The sequence below is a fragment of the Dermacentor andersoni genome, chromosome 9 (genome assembly GCF_023375885.2).
Source record: "Dermacentor andersoni chromosome 9, qqDerAnde1_hic_scaffold, whole genome shotgun sequence".
NCBI lineage: Eukaryota > Metazoa > Arthropoda > Arachnida > Ixodida > Ixodidae > Dermacentor > Dermacentor andersoni.
This window is the reverse complement of record NC_092822.1, coordinates 11661404-11681651: the sequence shown is the minus strand read 5'-3', so window position 1 is coordinate 11681651 and position 20248 is coordinate 11661404. Positions and strand designations below refer to the sequence as shown.

Sequence of the window (20248 nt, the reverse complement as noted above, 5' to 3'; positions counted from 1 at the left end):
CCACCGTCGTTTTGCGACCGTTCAGCTTCTGCAGCAGCTACCATGTTTTCTGTATCCGCGTTAGTACGTGGAGCGCAATCTAACCCACATCGACCGGCAAGCAGAAGCACCGCATATTCTCACACACTGTGTAAAAGTCCCAAGATCAAAATAAAAAATCACTGTTGCGTAAAGAAAAGTTCTGCAACCAATGGGAACTCCGTGATGACGAAAAAATTGGCAGTGGCTTAGCTCGGCTATGCCAGGATATACGTAGCGAAAGCTAAGGCATAGCATGGTTAGCCACGGTTAATCTTGATTGCAAGTCCAAGTTAGTGTGGTTGTCTAGCTATGTTGCGGCGTTTAGCCAGTCGTTCGGCGCACTGTTCGTCTGTTTCCTGGGCGACTCGTTTCCTCTTCATCCCGTTCCTACGTCGACTCCAGGCCTCCTCCTGCTTATCAGAATTGTCGCCGTCCATACTGCCGCCTCAACTGTGGTTGCGGCGCACGCGAGCTCTCCTTTTCAATCCTCCGACGTGTTATCAGGCATGCGACGCAGCTGGCGAAGCGAGCGGAGGCGAGCGCAACGCCGAGGAACGCGGTGTGACGAGGAACGCGGCGAGACGTCATGTGCCTACTCGGAGCACGGCCACGGCGAAATCGCAAGTTCGCGGCCAGTAAAGCTTTCGCTTTAAAAACGAAGCACGCGACGGCACAGTAGCGCACGCTCCGGCAGGTGATCCAACTTCACACATCATTCAGGCGCACCGTAGCGTAGGTAGGTAGGGAGCACCACGGTATGTTCTCGCCTCCAATATAACATTCATATAGAATTGGTGTAGTTGGAAATAAACGATATGCGCGTTATACTATAGCATCCAAATGCTTTTGAAGTCGAGGAGAGTGTGTTGCTGCATTCATGCTCTCTTAACAGCACCCTCAGAGACTAACAGGTATCTGTTGCAATTTTTCGCTCAATTAAATCAGCAGATTCTAATGCAAGCGAAAAATATCAACAGAAATGCGAGTAATTTGACTCGCGCGGTCGATTCTTTATCTTACGGTTAAATACGATGGTCACAGTTATGATAATGATCAGTATTTAGGGTAAATTGTGTGCGATATCTGTTACTTCCACGAACATGGCACCGATAGGAGTTCTGTTTCCTATACAGGGTCCTGAGTATTTCGTTGCACCTGTTGGAAAAAATAACCACCCTTCCTCTATCGAAAAATGGCGGTAAACGAAGCTTGTCCTGCATGCACCTGAACATCGTCACGCTTATGTAACCCTCAGGTAACCCTCAGGTAACGGTGCCGCATTGTTTCGGCCTCCCGCTGCCCAGCTCGGAATCTTCTCGTTGCTGTCGGATTGCCTGAGATCGGATGCCTCTACCAGCTGGACCGGCGCACCGACGGCGAGCCCTTTCACGGACGAGTTCTCGCCGCCGCTCGTCGAACGCTGCCCGTTCTTCGGAGGAACGCAGAACGCGTGGCCGCCCATCCGTTTTCCGAGAGTGCACCGAACGAAAACGAAGCTGGCGCAGGGTGCGCGAAGCCCTTTCCTGCCCTTTCGCTCCCCGACTGAAGCGAAACGGCTCTTATTGGTTGCGCGCGTGGCTGAGCGCACGCCTATGCAGCTGGAATACTTGCTAATGCATCGCGCTTTGGCGCCGGCGCAGTTGTCAACTCGTCAAACCGCCCTTTCCCGCAGCTGCTCTGCTTTGGGAGTGACTAGGTTTTTTTGCGTGACCACGACAACGTCACTTGCGAGCCAATACAAGCTTCGCTTGAAAAAGAAAGCAACCGGTATAGCTTCTCCGAGTGAGACAGCGCTTGTTAATACCACGCGTACCTTTCCGTATCGTCCGGCGAAGGTACCCGTGAGTAGGGAGTGGAAAATGATGATTGTCTCGTCGAGGTCCCAGATGAACACCCGCTCCAGGCTGTTCTCGGGGTCCGGAGACGGGTTCGCCTGCCGCCGACCGCGGCCCCGGCCGCTGCGACCTGCGGCAGAGTCGACACCGAAGCCCTATTCACACAGATATCAGGTGTGAAGCACGGCGTGACCTATTTACCTCGAATGCCTACCTACCCGCGCTACCAACGCTGCGCCACAAACCAGCATGTATGTCTGTGGCTTGAACACGCACGCGCCATTGTGCCCCCTCTCTCTCTCTCTCTCTCTCTCTCTCTCTCTCTCTCCCTCTCTCGTAAGCGGACTACACGGCTAGGGCTCCAGCGGAATCAACGCGCTTGGTTGGGCCTTACTTCTAAGCGAATCCAGGCTCTCAAAATGGTATATGCTACAACCAAAGTGACCTACCTATGCAGTTCACTATAGTTTGACAGGGCTGAAGGTTAAAAGTAATCTTTTTCAACTTACTTTTCTTTTTGGCTTTCGCTATATGCAAATGAACTCCGTCCCTCCCAAGGTCAACATGACTGTCACAAAAATAATAGTGATATGCGTTGCGTGCATTTCCTTTATTAATTATGTGTGCTCGGTACTCTCCGGTCGTTATTCCCGTGCGGGTCTCCGTTTCCCATCGCACTCCCAACGATAGAGTAGTTGGCGCATAGCTTTGACGATTTATGACGATCACTCTTGTGTGACAGAGTTAATAATTAAAACATTTTAAGAGTTGAGGCGACAAAGAGTGCAAAACGGGTACAATCACCTTTCTTGGCTCCTCCAGTGACGGGGTCGCACTTTGCGGGAGGGGAGGGGCTGCCGTCGGCGCCGTACGAGCCGTCCACTGCGAAAGATGTATACGAGAGGCCCGCCCACTTACTTCAAACGACTAGGGCACCATAGCGGACGAATTCCGCGCGAAGGAAGCATTGCAGACAGGCCGTAATTGTAAGCTTTTCATCGACGAGTTCTCAAGTACAACGTTTTCTTTTTTTAAGATACAAACGGTAGAACGACCTTACATCAACGGAATTAATTCTTCTATGCAGATACGTAAAGTATGCGAGATTGTGCGTGTCGGAGAAAAGGAGCGCAAAACGTTGAAGTACGCACGTAAACGCACAGATAGAAGTGCGAAAACAGCAATTCATCAACTACGGCATACGACTGTTTCTTCCGGTTCTGCTCACGCAACAGCACATGCAGGAAAACCAGGGAAAAAAAAACATGTCGAAGGCCCCGCAGTATTCTAATATCCCCTCAGGCGACTAGAAGGAAAGAAAAAAAGAAATGCCGAAAAAAGCATGGCAGCGGTGGGATTCGAACCCACGCCTCCGAAGAGACTGGCGCCTTAAACCAGCGCCTTAGACCGCTCGGCCACGCTACCGACCGAAGTTCACTGAACACTTTCTTCTACGTAACACACATACTCCGGTTATTTGACCTTCAAAGAAGCGTTTTGACAAAGTGGAGTCCTAATCGAACGCCGCAGGCTTCATCGCGAACAGTAGCTACTGTTAACGCGCTTTTCCGTGTGTATTCTGCAGTGGCTTGCCCAGAAGCGGTCTCAGCAATCGTATTGATAATACAACAGTACTGATAACGCAACCATGCTCGACCAATGGGGCTGCGAGCAGGTAGGTTACTTAGTATTCTTGTTTTTTACTCCAATGTTAGTTACGGGATAGTCCATTTTATTATTCCTTTCTATACATTGCTCTTCAAGTATCTATTGTCAGCCTGTCTGAGTGTTGTTTACAATACATGGCAATGACAAGCACAGGTAAAATTTTCTCACAGTGCTGGCCTTCAGTAGCACGTGCACTGTCACGTGAGCTTGAAATTAGATGAAGCTTGGCTGTTCAGGTGCTTGCCGCCTCACTAATTACCTGTATTACTCATTTTCTGCAGCGCCAACGCGAAGCTACGTCACTAGCCAACCAGATGCCAAGATGCGTCATCGGATTACCGTGCGGGCTGACTGTTACATCACAGAAATGACGTCCAGGTACGTAGACCAGGAACTTCAGAATGCGCAGTACCCGAAATTACAATTAAGTCGGAAAGGTCAATCGGAAGTTCTGGCGCTGCTTACCCAACGCCCACGGTCGCGGCAATTCGGTCACGGCAGAGCGTTATTGCCTGGGCCTCTTGCATAACAGCCGCACGTCATGTTAAACCTTCCAGGCTTGCAACCTTTTCGGGCGTTACGTGTACCGATGTACAGGACGCGTTGCGACAGCAGTTAGGAATTCGAAACTGGATGTGCTGTGCTGGCTGTCCATCCTTTCCATTAAGCCACCGTCGACGTCAGGCCATCTCATCATCGCCACATCATCAAATGGCTAAGCAGACAGGGCTCGAACCCCTCCTTCAGTGTGCAGTTGCGAGCCGGATGCACTTAAAGGGAAACTAAAGGAAAATAGTCAGTCGAGGGATTATTCGTCTAAAAGTATGTTGTCGTTTCCCGTCTGCCAATACATCAATTTGTTGCATAAAAAAAATGACCACCTAGGTTGCCGCTGCTGCTCCTCAATTTGAACCACCCGTGCCAAAATGGACGAGTAGAAGTAGCTTCTCTGTGAGCTCCCTTTATGCCGCTGTCTGTGAATCAGCCAGTGCTGACGTCACGTGAGAGGCACTTTAATCAACATGTGGCGCCACTCCAATTTTTCATTTTCCTCTTTTTATCGCTTACAAAAGCTTTGTTCTCGCTACAAATGACGAATTCGTTGTTACAGAAGCCAATCTTCAAATCTAGCTCGACTTTATATTTTACTTTAGTATCCTTTTAACCACTGAGCTATCGCGGAACACTCACGCAAGGAAATTTGTGCGTTAGAGCGTGGTTTCGCGCGCTACGCGGACTCCGAAATTGGTGAAGTCAGCTTAAGTATTGCTGAGGCCACAACAGCCAATAGCCTATGTAGCGGACGAAGTCGACGTTGGCTGCATTGCAGTTGTTTTTACGGAGTTGGCGCTGTCTGCTTCGAGGATCTGCCACTGTGGCGTTAAATGTGTGCAGAGCCAGGGGAAATACCCGAAGCCTGGTTATCTTTGATTCAATAATTTCCAAGAGTATCAATGTTGCACAAGATCCTGTTGACATTTCTTATTACTTGCGTGTAAGGCCCCATACCAAGCCACCATTTTCCCCCACCCATTAGATAAACTATTATAAATGTTCAAGTTTTATCGGAGCAAATCTCCTGCCCAGACTTCCTGGTAGACTTGCAGGCACTCTGTCAGGCAAATCAGTGGGTGATAAATGATCGCGCTCCCTTCCGTTATATGGTGCCAGGTAGCCGCCATGCACTTTCTGCACTTCCTAAGAAGTCCGGAACTACTTTCTTCTCCGAGTCACCTCTTACAACACGGGATTTATTGCTGCCGGCAAGCGCGAAATCTGGTGAAACTGTATTTGCGAGTTTTGAAACCACGAAATTTCTCCATTCAGCGGTTAAATTGGGCTTCTTATGGCCAAATACTTAATTTACGAAAGAAATCTGGTTAAGTGGTTAGGTATAATTTCTTGCGATCTAAAATGGAACAAACACGTGTCATACGTAGCAAAAAGATCACTCTCAGCGCTTTTTTCCCTCAAACGGTCCCTCAGATACGCTTCACCCAATACCAAACTACTCGCGTACACGTCACTCATTCGCTCCGTTATGGAATACGCGTCGCCATATGCTGGTTCCCGAACAGTAAATGTGCCATATCGAAGTTAGAGAGCGTACAAAGAAAAGCAGCCAGATTAATAAATACCGTCGTCATGATTCCCCAACTGAACTTCTACGCTTAGCCGGACTCCCAACAATTAGCGATCGTGCAAGATATCCGAGACTAAAATTCCTGTTCATTCTCCAGAGCAATGCTCTAAAAATAGACAAAAATATGTTTTCAGTACGCTCCAACGCTAGAATTTCAAGAACGAAGCACAACAAACAATTATCTTCGTATGGATTTCACAATGACACCTTCAGGTATTCATACTTCCCACAAGCTGTCAGAGAATGGAATCTGTTACCCAAAGAGGTTGTCGATTGTACAACCCTCGATTCTTTTTTGTGTAAGCTGTCTCATCATATCTTTGTTGCTACGTGATGAACTGTGGTTTTTACATTGTGTTCTATTGTCGCCAATAAGTGCATTGTATATGTCGCTGTACGTGTGTATGAATAAGCTTGTTTTTAAAACCAAAGCCAAGGCCTCTTGTAAACGATTATCGTTGAACCCTGTGTGAATGATGATGTATTTTTCCCTCTTGTGAGTGTACCCTTCCCTGCCAAAGCCTTCGTTAAGGCTAGCAGTATGTACCAAATAAATAAATAAATAAATAAATAAATAAATAAATAAATAAATAAATAAATAAATAAAAAGTTGAGAGGCAGTTAACTGCAGAGTCAAGCTGACATGTGAAGCCAGCGCCACTGCGCGCCGTAATTGGCGGGGCAATTGACACCGCCGTTATAGAGGCTCGTGAATACAGAAACCCTAGCTTTCCCTCTAATAATTATTACATAACTGTCTCTGCTATTATTGATTCCAAGGCTGCACAATAATTACACTTCGCGTGCTGTACGCGCTATCTAGCACCTCCGTGTCGTCCCCTTTCAACGAGCGGTAGATTCGGTTTCCATTTTCGTAACTGATGCTTCGCACGGCGTGAATTCCAAGCGAAACACCTGTCCAGAATGGCGGCACTTCTTTCAGCGCGTGCGAGAAAGGGGGCGCCACGTACCATGCTGCTGCTGCGACGGCGGCAACTGGGCCAGCTGGTAGGTAGAGGGCGCCAGCGGAGAGGCGCACGCTGCCGCCGCGGCCGCAGCTGCCTGGACGTAGCCGTAGCCCTGGGCGTAGTACGGGTAGCCCTGCGCTCCGTAGCCGCCGTAGCCGGCCGAGTAGTCGAGCGCCGTCTGTGCAGCGCTCGCGCCGCCGCCCGCCTGAGCAGAGCCGCCGAACGCGCCGCCCGCGTAGCTCGAACCTGTTCAACAACATAAACACAACGTGAATGGCAGCGCCAATTTAGGACGCAATATGATAAAAGCACGTCATGCAGAAATATTAACTTAGAGCAGATTAGTAAGTCGCATTTATGAAATAGAAAATATGAACGGAGGGTTCGCGCGTCAGAAAGAAAATAAATAAATGGTAAAAAGGAGACGGGTGCATGGTGGCGATGCTACCTTGAAATAGCCACACCATGCAGCTCCACCATTACCGTGACGCCGAAAACTTCAACAACGTCCTTTCTGAACTCTGAGACATGTTACGCACCGTTAGAGTGTGAGCAGAGGCAGGACCTTCCTGCAATAGTTACACTCAGCTCTTGGTGCCCCGTCGCGAGCTGAAGACTGATAACCGCGCTGTATTAAGAGATGCGCGGACGTCAAGCGACAGTCAATGACGAACATTTATGAACGTCAGGAAAGCACGTCGCTGTGAAAGCTGATGCTTACACGTGGATGGGAAATTATCCTGCACAGCTCCAGCGAAACGCTAAATAAGATACACGATCACACATGCAGGATGATAGTATTTCTTCGTTTGTCGTGTTAAAGCTACGCAGCGTAACTTGGCACCCATCATCAAGAACCAACTAGAGTACGCGCAACATTTAATTTATGCTGTTATAGACTACTCCCTGCAGAGCCAATAGACACCACAAGAAACACACGACACAGGCACTATATGTCTGCGTCGACTGTCATCTGCATCTTTCGCGGCGTGTTCCGCACTGCACACGGCACGGCTTCGAGCTTGCGGAGTGACAGAAATGTAAGCGGCAGGAGTGTCACCGTACCGTAGGCGTAATGTCCTTGGGCCGCCTGTGCCGCAGGACTCTGGGTGCCGTTGGAGGTGGCGAACCCGCCAGCGCCGTACAGGTAAGACTGGGCCAGGTTCGACTTTCCCTGGCCAGCCGATGCGTTCGCCGACGAGCCTTGTCGGGAGCCTGCGGGTCACATACACGGGAGAGCAGCTACTTCGTGCGCTGTCCGGCAACAGTCTGGCGAAACTCCAGCTATGTTATAGGTGAATACCAATGTGTCTCGGGTTTAGGTATTAGCCTGTACGGTGCACATATCTCTTCCCCCTGGTCGAACGAAGACATCAGAGAAATTAGACTGTCGCATACCCTGAGGAAAAGGTGTAGAAGCTAGATTATTGCTGTATATTGGCCTCACGTGGCTGTTGGGATGAAAGAAAGGTTGTGCGAAAAAAAAAAACAATAACAAACATATGAACCGACTTTTTATAGAAACAAACCCCTGTTTCAGCAGAACCTTGCCCTTATTGGTGTAGTCGGTAGTGAGTACAGAGAATATGTGGTTTCTGAACGAATTTTTATGCGGTCGCTTTCCCATGCTCTTGCGCATCTTTCATAGTCGTTTCTTATCACTATAATACGACTCTTTCACCAAAAACTAAACGCAAGAGCGTCAGTTTGAGTGGGTAGCTACGCCTACGTTCGTACATGCCCATCGACATTCTGGACAAGGAGCTATCGCGAATAACCTTGACCCCATAACTTTGACCCTGATCCCGTATAGTCCATGTTGCTTTAGGAAGAGTCAAGTGTCTATGGGCTGTACAACAAATAAACGAAAGTCAGTCTGAGAGCGGGGAATTCATTCACTTATGTTCTACTTGTGCTTTAGAGCGAGCTGAATTTATTATCAGCACATCACGAGTTTCTCGGATTTCATGCGAAAATGCGCAACACGTGGTAAATACACAAGGTAGCGCCAAAGACCTGTAACAAGACACGCTATCACGCTCAGTATGAGCGACAATTAACGCGAAAGCGTGCGGGAAAAGCGGTCGCGCGTTGTAGCTCATATACTGAGCGCGCGATATACACGCTTTACATGGAACAGAGTGAAAGAAGTGCGGTCAACAGCCGCGCAAGAGGAAAACAGGTACCGACCATATGAGGAGAGGACGTCAGAGCTGTAGGCCTGTCCAGACTGGGTGCCGTATAGACTCGACGCCGGCATCGAGTAGGAACCACTGTTCAGCTGGCTGTACGCCTGCATGCTGTGATGAAAGACAGAGCTGTTGAGGAGATGAGGGCAGCATGTGTCCAAGGTGCACCGTTACAAGCGTTGGCTTTGGACGTACAAAATACGCGGAGCGGTCGCAAACAAAAGCCAAGACGGGAACGAGGCAGCGAGTGCAGTCAGTCTCGCTAAAAATAAACTATATAGCATTGCGGAAAGTACACACTTATTACGTATAATTACCAGCCTACATTTAAGGTGCAGATTTCCGCGTTTTCTTTGAACCTACGAATTACGTGCTACGTTCAACAACTACCTCGACGCCAGTTACTATTTGCTTTTCCTCGTTACATAGAAGTGAAAGAGAAATAACTACTGGGTGGGTAAACGCACCTCTCTTTTTGTTTACTACAAGTAAATCTGTCTACCCCTTTGCTCAGAAACTATTTATTTGTTTAGAGCCCGGTGGGAATTGCAGTTCTCTTAGGAAAAAAATAAAGACAGTTGCGAGCTGCCTTAGTCACTGAATAGCAACGCCTAACCTGGTGTAATACGGCGCGTAAGCGGCGCAATCCAGGGCCGAAGCCGCGGCTGGGCTGCTCTTGGAAGGCAGCGGGTCGGCGTCCGTGGGAGACACGGCTCCCAGTCGCCCGGCTCCGCAGTGCAGCCTGTCGCCCAGGGAGCCGTCGGTGGCGTACGGTGCGGCCACGGGACCCAACGCCGAGTCCGCGTAGTCCGCAGAGCCCTGTGGTGCAGGCACCACCCAAGCGGGAAGCAGAACACTGCCTAAGTCCTGAAGAAAAGTCTACACTTTGTGAAACTTCCTTTGAATGCAGATAAAGTTGTAAGCAAGCGCTTCAGGTGCGACTGTGTGCGTGTGCCTTCTTATTGTGTGCCCCTTGAATTCTGTACTATTTCTCATGAGTAACTTGTTCTACCAACGACTCTGTGACATTCGTCAATACTAACTGTAACCAACCTAACCATGTGCAATCAACCGGTAAGAATACATCCTGCGTTCCATGCAATCTTACAATACGAATTATGCCATAAATTAGCCTTAACCCTCCCCACCTTCCCCTTACTTGGTCGCTCTTTTGAAGCGGAAAAGATTCCCATCGCAGGTAGTACATTGAGAAACAGACTGGGTACACAACTCAAGGTGATGGCGTCTATAAGGGCGTGAACGAAAATCATCATGGGTCTTCGCTCGCCAATTTCATAGGTTCATCCATCCCATCACCTGTATATTTATTCATGCCCCCTGTACTCATCGTCACTCCTCATGGCCATATTTATCTCCCCTTACCATTCCATTCATTATCATTGAGGACCTTAACCCAAAACGTGTACGAGTAGGGTTGAAGATTAAGATGCAGAAAACAAACGCATCGTTCAATAGCCTGGCAAGGGAACAATTCATGATCGCCAGTCAGCTTCTAGAATCTGTGCATGGGGTACGTTTACCTAAGTGGATTGCTCACAGGGGACATTGGTCATGAAAAAGAAATACAAAAGTGGGTTGGAGTGCATAGGGCAGGCATTACCAAATCCTGACTGGTAGTTTAGCACTGTCGTTGAAAAGAAAAGTGTACATTCATTGTATTATACCGCTGCTAACATATGAGGCAGAAACTTGGAGGTTAGCAAAGAAGCTCGGGAACAAGTTAACGACTGCGCAAAGAGCGATAGAACGAAAATTTTAGCCTTAACGTTAACAGGCTAGTGGAGTGTACCTCTCAACAGTTTCCTCTCTCTCTCTGTCTTTCTTTTTTTTCTTCTGCCTTCCATAGCACTGCACAGAACTGGCATGGCGTGGGGAAGAACGGACGGCATGTAGCAGAAGGCCCCCACTGACCTGGTGCAGTTTTCCAAGGGCCTCCTGGTTCGGGGCGCTGCAGAGATTCCAAGCAGTGGTCGGGTATGGCTCGGTCGGCTGCTGAGCCTGAGCTTGCTGCTGACTGGGCGGCGGAGGCGGCTGCTGGGGAAGGGAGCCGATACCATTCACCACTCCCCCTAGAGCGTCGTCGGCGCCCACAGGCGAGTCCGGGCCCGAGTTGTCCGAGCCAGCGCTCGAGCCGTTCTCGGCGGGGCTGCTCTGGCTGTCCTGACTGCGGTAAAGGCGGCAACAAATTGAGTGCGCTGCATCTGCGACGTCTTCCTGTCATCACTGCGCATGGTTCAATCACCAAAGGTAAGCTACAACGAAGATCCGCAGCACCAGTTGCGTATCTTCAGTGGCTACAGCTCCTCTTTCAGCCAAATGTCTCTATGAGTAGGTTACAATTAGTGTATCTCACACGGCGTGCCAGGCAACCTAGTGGTGGCGCCCGACAGCAAACAGAGACAGGTGGTGCTTATTTAACCACTTGACCGATGAAACAATAAAGTCCAGTTTTGGAACATGGTTATTGTATGTAAGAATGTTATAGCGCTACTCTTCCTCCGCGCCCATACACGAATGCGTCCACTGAATGCCTTCGTTATAAGGAAAGCCACAAGTACACATAAAGTTTTCTTAAAGCATCCACAATATAGCTTGCTCTTCAAGCTGTTTGTTTGTTCGTTCGTTCGTTCGCTCGTTCGTTCGTTCGTTCGTTATAGGTTATATATATATATATATATATCGTCGGCACTACGTGTAGCAGCCGTGCCGCATCCGCCGTACCAGTTGAAAATAAGAGCGCCTCAAACGCGACCGCGTTGCTAGCAAACGCATTGCGCATGCCATCACACATGCTAATTTTGGTTATGTTGAAGTTGTATAACAAACATGTGTTAAGCAGATGCCGGAAGAAGCTGGAATCCAAGCGCTAAGGGAGAGCGCGATGGTAAAGTTAAGCGAGGGGTAAAAGGAGGGGACATATACAGACACAAATTTATGAGGATGTCCTGAAACATTAGTCATCTGATATAACGAGGCTGCTCAGAAACAAATGCGGTTTCTTCCCAGATGCATCCGACTTTCTTCTATGTTATGAAAGTTGTTCATGCTGTAAACATTACCGAGAACAGGTTCGTAGGGCCAATTATACAACAGTGTCGCAGCACGGCTTTCTAAATCTGAAGCATGCTATCTCTCCTTTTAATCAGACGTTTGGTTTCGCAGGTTCTCCGCACGGCGGGCAGGCGCAGACTTCTCTGTCAAACAACTTTAATCAAAGAACATGGATGAGGATGAGCTGTGGCGTATTTTCTTGCGAACATGAGGACCGTCTTATGGATGTCGCACGCATTTGATGACGCGAGATCGCACACACACACACACACACAAACACACACACACACACGCACACACAAATATATATATATATATATATATATATATATATATATATATATATATATATTAGTGCGTCGAATGCATTACACTTGTGCACCGGCAGTGACATGCAACGCTTGGCCTCACTGATCTCATTGAACACGTGAGCACAAATATACTCAGTATTCTATGCAATGGTCAATTCAACTTGCGTCGAGTATTCGAATTTGATTTGGTTTGAAAAGCCACCAAAAAAGAAACCAATACAAGAAGCACGACCAGCACGAGCGCTCACTTGGAACTAGTTCTTCATTGTTCACGGTACGTCAACATATGCACCATTGTCAATCAGACATGCGCAGTTGCCTTTGTAAATCGATAGTGTAGAGTCAAGAAGTGTGCTGACTAAATCAAATTCGCTTTTTCGTAGTCTAACTATTTACGCATATATAACTTGCTGTGGAGCTCTTTGCCGAACATCGTCCGTGGCGTATTTCTACTATTTGTTAGTGCTCGTTCTTCCTTTCTCATTTCCTGTTATGTACAGGCAAAATCAAAAAGTTACTGGATGCCGGGGCCGCGGAACAGTCTGAATCAGTCAAGTTTAGCTTGCAGTCGTTAAGGGAGTTAAACACTATGTTGGTTCGTGCACAAGTACACGCGTCACATATAAATTCATGCTGGCGACCAGATTCCAAAATAATCTGCTTTTTCTCAGCTCTCGCATTCCGTGAGCTTTTGACCCTGCCTGTACATTCCAAATGTTTACTACGGGAACATTCCTGATAAAGTATTTAACGATATGCATGTCAGCGGTATGGCCTGGCATTGTCCGCAAAGTCACTTTTTGTTTGGCCTTTTCGTGTGTGTTGTTGTTGGTTACTAACTGAAGCAGTACGAAGAGTTTGGCTACGCAGGAGCCCTCTATGCCAAAATCGTAGGTGTAAAAGAAAAAAAAAATAGAAAGAAAACTAAACGAGAGTGCAATATAAGAAGAAAAATGGAAATAATCGAAAGCGTTCAGAATCGCTTAGACTGAAAGGAGCACCGTATATACACACTCCTCAAGTAAGCTGAGAACATGACACAACGTTGCTAATCTGTGCAAATCATGCGTATTTCAGAGTTGGCGCATGACCTGCGACACGCATTAGTAGCATTTACTGAGTAGTTGGAGTCCGGGGCAAAGCGCATTGAAATTCACTGACGCGGAAAAGTAATCGTGCACTGTGTCCGTGGCCTGCACGGCGCGTAAGTTGGATTTCGTTTGACCGCATGGAATGCGATTTCAAAAGAAGCTGACGGCGCTTTCCGTTGTTCTTAGGACGCGGTGTGGCTAAGAGCGGGACTTGTGTTCCCGGGCTTCGGTCGACAGATGGTCGTGGCTCACTCTCCCCTCTCGGTTCATGCGGTGCGTCACAGCGACCCCCTCGCAACGCTGGATGTGTTTGCTTTGGAGATCGCGCGTCGCACGGGCGTCTTCGGAAGCCGCCCGCTGAGACCGCTAATCAAGCCTACCTCGACTCCCCTCCACCCCCCACCCCCCTTCCGCAACCTCGGTCACCGCGACTCGCGCCGCATTTTCGCGCCCTCCTCGACGCCGGTGGAGGCTTATCTTCACTCACGCGAACCGAGCCGTATGCGCCTCATCTGATGCGCCAACAATTTATCACCGGCTTTAAACCGTGGCTGCTTATATATATATAATCGGCGACCGCTTAGAGTGTGAGCGAGTTTCAGATGGAGGAGCGAAGAGGAACCTATTTCGAGGGTCATTTCTATTTATTTAGTTCTCGGGCCAAATGAAATGTGTCGCCAGCCCGACTCCTTCAGTTCGCGATTTAGCACAGGGGCCGGATGACCTGTTTTGCCTATAGATCAGCAGTCAGAACAAAAGTAGAAGAAGCGAGTAAATAAAAAAATAAGCACGAAAATAAAGCGACGGAGGATATCTTTGTCCCGAAAAGAAGCCGGTCTGCCCCAGAACAAGATAAGAAAGCTAACAAAAGTTGCGGAAGAACAGAAGTCAACTGCGGGCACCGAAAATACGCCACACGCTGTTTCGTTTCCAGCTGCGCTGCGCTGGGCTGTCAGCGACTGCAGCGACCGCCGTGTGCTGAGGAGTAACCTTCGCACCGATTCTATCTTCCTCCACTTTTTTTCTGTTTCTTTCTTTCCTCCCGAAACGACCGACTTGTCGGCAATGTTTACTTAACGCTTAAGGTCACTTGCGCAGTTGTTTGGTCTAGCAGATTTCTCGGTCTACAGCTCAAGGACGCTATGCGATAATTTTATTTATCCTTTCACTCCATTTCTCCCTTTATAACGCAGTTATTTAGAGCAAACCATGACCTCCAAGTTTACGCAGGGCCAAAAGCCTTTGGTCAGGACTAAAACACTGCTATAATGCAGCACCAAGTGCCGATTAAGTGCTGCAAGTGTGAAAGAATTACCCTCTGGACTTCGCTACCTGAAACTTGTTGATACTCGGTCTTAAGATATGATGTCTAAAATATGATCTTAAAATATTATGTCTTGAACATGCTGTCAATTGAACACGCTGGTGTATTGCGGGGAAATTCAACAGATTGTCGAAGGTGCACTTTTAAAGAATGCAGGGCATGCAAATGGAGTAAACGTAATCAAAATTGATGCAGTGAATGCCGAGCAGCACGATTTATCTGTTCCTATAAATTTGTTTAGGAGTTCCTGAGTAAACTATTCTCTTAATAATTACCCTCAGTGACCAAATTTATGTCGCCACACATACAGGTGAGAACGCGCATCGCTCAACGCCACACTTTCCACAAATGCGTTTTGCGTAACCGACCAACAGATCGCACGATAACCGCGCAAGGCGATCCGCTCACCTAGACTCTTGCAGAGCATGCTGGCCTCCGACGGCGAGGTCCGAATCACTGTCCTGCCGTCTGCGTTTCGCCTGAAACAAAATAAAACAAAACTAAGTCCACTGTATATGTTATTAGGTTTTGCGCATTACAGTCACTCCCTTTCATTAAAACCGCGGTCACATGCTTCTGAAGTGTGGGAAGTGCGTGCATTTTTACTGCAGTTCCTGAAGTCTATAAACCCCAGTGACTGACAGCAGCTCCAATGTAGCCTACATCTCTCGAAGAAGCGACAACCTTAGTGCTCTCTGTCTATCTTTCTCTCCTTTGTTTCATTCTTTTAATCTTCTAACCTATCTCCCCTGCTGAGTATATTAAACCTAACGCGCGTCTCGCCGATCTGCCTGCTTTTCATTCACTTTTCTCTCTATCTCGACTATTGTGCAGAAACCATCGACGATGATTGTGAATGTAACCGAATAGCCGAACGCCTCAAGAAAGGTGTTTCAGTAATTAAGGGATGATGCGCTTAAACCCGCATACTTGTACTAGTGAAGATATTCAGCTGTCGTTTGTTGTTTCGCTGCATAATTCCGTAGACAACAGAGACGACTCGTCATACGCGTGTTGTCTCCAGTGGCGCGATAGCCGGCGTGGAAGGCGACCGTCATGCTCCTCTCCTACCGCCGCTACTGGGGAGAGAGGGCGGCCAGAGGAGAGTTGGGCTGTCCTTCCCGAGCGCTCCACCACAATCCTCCAGACACCGCAAAGCTCTCCCGCGACGGCACCCTAGTCTCGAAGAGCTGCGATAGCTGGCGTGCGACAACGAACGGGCCCCTCAATTGCGGTTGCGCGAGAGCAGCTGCTCTTCACATGGGCACCACGAAAACGGACGGAAGAGTGAAAGAAAAAAATATTCTCTTAAAGTTATTTCAGCTAGCGACGACACATGGATACAATACCAGGTACTGTGCACTGTCACGGCCGCTCGATCAAAACACGCACGTGTGCGTTTTAATCAAGCAGCCGTGGTACTGTGCACGTAGCTGTGCTCTCGGAAATGCGGGGGGTCGACGTTCTGCAGTACGTTGCCACCTCGACTAACAGTAAAACATTATAAAGGGCTATAGTCACGCTGAAGAAACCAAGCACTGCAATATAATCCTAAGCAACCTCGATCGTAGTTTCGGCAAACTATGTGGCCTCTGCCTTGTTTTTCATTTAGGGTTATTGAAGACGACGTGAAAGAGAAGCCCCGGTGACGCACCTCTTTGATGCACGATACTTTTATATCTCTAATAAATACGTGTAAAGGCAAAGAATCACATCCGACAGGCTGCGCCCGGCGACACAGTGCATATATGGTGAGTACTCAAAAGACTTTCTCTCTCTAGGAATGCCAATCAGCTGGCTCAGGAGATTAACCGCTTGACGCTTTAATGCAATAGTAATTATACAGATGTTCGAGGAAGGTTCGCGCCGTTGTGCTGTAATGGTATCCAAGCACACTCGCGGCTCGCGCGTGCAGGATTAGGAGGTCTCCAGAGACGCGCAGTCTTGACTGCAAAAACAACAAAGCCAAGCGGACACACCGTCCCGCTCCGCACAATCGGCTATGCCCCAGCCAGGTATATGGGGCAGCCTCATGGCGATCGCTGCAGGCACGAGCGTTGTGTGCGCGCACGCGCAATAGTCTTTCTCGCTGAGCAGCTGTGTGTGTATACAACACACCATCGCGCATGCTCGTCTGGCCGCAAGGGCCAGTAAAGGGTCAAGCCATAGAGTTTCTCACTATAACACCTAGAGGGTAATCTGGCGCCACCGTCTATGGGAGTTTCTTAAGGGGGCACCGTGCCGTCTTGGGAATGACGGTATATTTGTCTGCGAGGCTCGTGTTGGCTGGTGTTGTAAGAGGCTTCGTCTAAAATGTGGATATGGCTACGCAAATAACGCGTTCTCAAAGTAAAATCTTCATAAAATGTTTCCATTCACGCATATTACATCTTTACTCACCCACGATGCATGACCAAGCGAAGAAAAGCAAGAACAGACGACCAACTGTTTCAAGGCGAGCGCGAACCTTGTCGTCTGTCCTCCAACTTTAGCGGCCCACTGATACTTTTTACGTAGCATGTAGTCGTACACACAATAACAAGTTCTCATAGTTAAACAAAACATGTTTTCGCGTAGTAATAAAGCTAAAACAGCTTTTCACGTGCTGTTCTAGTAGAAAATGAATCATTGTGACAGACGGAACGGTACTTGCCAAGCGCGTCTTCAAGGTGTCCTGTCTCTACGAGAACGATGCCAATCCGAATCCACAATATACCGGCATTCCCATGCATACCACAGCGCAGCAGCGCCAGATTTCCCTCTAGGTGATGTAGTGAGAAACTCTATGGGTCAAGCTAAATCTGTATAACCTTTCCTTTTTTCTTGTTTTTTTTTTTTTTGACGCTGTAAGGCGCCGACAGTTCACTTTCGGTGTCACTTTTTCGACCATCGAGGTGCGACTCCTGCAGCCCCGCTGGTGACGCTTGCGATCACGCCATTGATCTGAGGCGCTTTCAGCGCAATGCTCAACATTGTCATCGGTTTCGATGCTTCGCCTTCGGGTGTAACTGACATCATTCTTTTTTTTTCGTCACTGACGAAAGTTTGCAATCTCACATGAAGTGCTGAGACCGGTGACCTACTTGAAATGTACGATAGTCCGGTTTGGACCGCGCAGTTTTGTACTAATATTAGTAGAAAGAAGTCTGTAGCGGTAGTTGTTCGCACAACTTGGGTACTACATGTAATCCGTGAGTTATTGTACTGTTTTTTCCCGGAATCGTTGGTTTCACTTGTTATCGCACGTCGTAACAGAGGAATAGCCGGCATCTCCACGAGGCGCCAATATTTCGTCACGTACATTTAATAACAGTTATAATAATCTTTATTTCATTTTATCTTATTTTTAGTAAAGGCAGAAATTAGGCTAGTTGTATAATGTTTAATTAAGCGCATTACAACGTGTATTATTATTATTATTTATTATTATTAGTATTATTATTATTGCTGCGTTTCCCACTTGTGAACAGTACGTAACAAGTTTTTAAGAAATTTCTTTAAAAGTTTTGCTTCAAGTTCACAATCGCGCAACTTCGGTACAAAACGAGGCGTGCGAATTCTACAAGATAGAGAGAGAGAGAGGGATACAAGGAAGGCAGGGATATTAACCAGTCAAGAGTCTTGTTGGCTACCCTACGCTGGGGGAATGGACAATGGGAAGAGAGAGAGAAGAGAGAGAGAGTATAGATGCGTGCACGGACAGTACTTGACTCAAAGCCGCTCGTGCAAACCAGACGTTCTGAAAAAGCACGAAGTGCCTTCACTGCCTTCTGAGCCGATGATCGACGGGGACGCTGCTCTAGTAGTGTCTGTTCACTCAGAGGACGATCATCCAATTTCCTCAGACAAAGATTGTCTTTGTGCTTGAAATTGAGGAGAGTGACACAATAAGTTGTCAATGTTCTCCTCTCATCCGCAAACATCAAATGCAGGACCATCAGCCATTACAGTTCTACCAAATCCACAGAAAAGAACGCACTAAGCAAACGAAGCTAGCAAATCTTACCTAGTTCCGAAACATTGTGCTGTCTTGTGAATATAGGATTTTCTAAACTCACAGGCAAAGTAACAATTTTTAGTAGAGCGTAAAAAAAGAAAAAAAAAACACAGGTTTATTTCGCAGATAAACACGACAGAAGAGGACCGCACCCTTTCTCTCTTCCGTCTATGTCACTTCTCTAATGTAGTTTTGCGCCACGTGGAGCGCGACAATAGTGTTTGCGGTAAGTGCGCTGCAGGCGTCCCGCTCAAAAGCACGTTTTGCAGCCGTTTGTAGTTACGGAAAAAAAGAAGGAATTCATCAACCGGAAATTAGGCAACGGTAGAAGTATGCGCCATCCTGTACAGCCGTGGCGTCACAGAGGGCGAACTTCACGCGCGTTCTTTGATGAGTCAGTTTGAAAACAACTCGTGCAACGCCGCTACGCCACCGCAAGCCCACAACGCTTCACTTCTCGCTTTGCACACGGACGGGCAGTGTGTCTGGAGGCAGGAACTTGAGCCACGTGGACACGAGGCTCACTGCGCTTAGTGTGATTATACGCTTTATTTTCTCTGTAGTGCATTTACGCTATAAGCTATAATCTACATAAAATGCACACTAAAAGGGGCATTAAAGGGACACTGATGTTATTTCTTCATAGCTGCCTTCTCGTAAATCTTGCGGTGGTAGATTTATATTTTGAAAGACGATTAATGACTGTAGAAGTTCTAGTCCTTTCCATATATTTCTTTTCTAATTTTGCGTCAAAATTTCAGGACCGGTATGTCTGTGTGGCATCACGGATTTCAAAGTACTATTTTCGTATTTGGGACGTTGTGGCGGTCAGTAAAATCTCTTGACCCTTGCTGCGTTCAGTTATCTTTTCTTTTTTTCTTTGTTTTAAATACGATGCTATCAATAACATCCAAGTACATTGTTGCCGATAGAAATTTAACTGGGCCCGCGCGTACGCCATCACAATACATCACGTCACAGCGAGCTGTCGCGGGAATTTCAAGGTGGTGTCGCTACCCATCTTTCCTTCTTGCTTCTTTCCTGGCTTTCCAAGCCTCTCCTCCTATGGTAAGATTGTTTTCTTTGATAACGTAGCAGAGTGATTCACTCAAATTAACTTTCTATATAGTGCCCCTTTAAGAATAAGCACCAAGGGAAGCTACTTTATTCAATTATACACGTATAGAATACGAAATACCTCATTCTCACCATACCTTCACTAGCGGGCACACCTTGTATTTCTTTTGCCCAAAAAAAGAACTTGCACTCTCCCAAAACTAAGATTTGGTAAGCCCGAAATTACGCAATAATGGAAGACGGCATTGCGACAACAACTTGAGATTTCCGCACAATCTCCCAGTGACGCTATAGCAGTGGCGCCGTCTTATAGTAAATGTTGAACACTTTTCTTAATACAGACTGAAAACATTGTGTTCGAAAGTGACAATAGCGCAATATAACAAATTTAGGAGCTGTTCCAGCACAAGAACATCCTCAATACGTGAAAATACAGTCAGAATGTCGGTGTTACGGGAACGTCTCCAGCGCCGTGTACAGTCTCGGCACCGTTGGTTTTCAATTTACTCAGCTAACAACCAGATATTTCTTCCACTGTGAGAAGTGCGAACG

At 47.6% G+C, this 20248-nt stretch overlaps 1 protein-coding gene, 1 long non-coding RNA gene and 1 other non-coding gene across 4 annotated transcripts in view; 1 reads left to right on the top strand and 2 right to left on the bottom strand.

Annotated features, from left to right (window-relative positions):
* LOC129383761 (uncharacterized) overlaps positions 1-9541 on the top strand; it is a 36691-nt gene extending 27150 nt beyond the window's left edge. Inside the window, exons 2-4 of the long non-coding RNA XR_008611631.2 lie at positions 3806-3902; positions 7737-7930; positions 9463-9541. This is a non-coding gene — a long non-coding RNA (uncharacterized lncRNA). The remainder of the gene's footprint in view (positions 1-3805; positions 3903-7736; positions 7931-9462) is intronic.
* Positions 1-20248, bottom strand: part of eya (eya transcriptional coactivator and phosphatase 2) — a 107018-nt gene that overhangs the window by 63278 nt on the left and 23492 nt on the right. For both annotated transcript variants that reach the window (XM_050174740.3, XM_050174741.3), the window contains exons 2-9: positions 15031-15101; positions 10757-11009; positions 9441-9643; positions 8826-8935; positions 7701-7850; positions 6639-6881; positions 2661-2738; positions 1835-1986 (exon numbers count right to left, since the gene is read on the bottom strand). In XM_050174740.3, coding sequence (XP_050030697.1) covers positions 1835-1986; positions 2661-2738; positions 6639-6881; positions 7701-7850; positions 8826-8935; positions 9441-9643; positions 10757-11009; positions 15031-15101 — 1260 coding nt within the window. The remainder of the gene's footprint in view (positions 1-1834; positions 1987-2660; positions 2739-6638; positions 6882-7700; positions 7851-8825; positions 8936-9440; positions 9644-10756; positions 11010-15030; positions 15102-20248) is intronic.
* On the bottom strand, positions 3200-3281 carry TRNAL-AAG (transfer RNA leucine (anticodon AAG)). Its single transcript has one exon. It is a non-coding gene; the product is annotated as a tRNA-Leu (tRNA).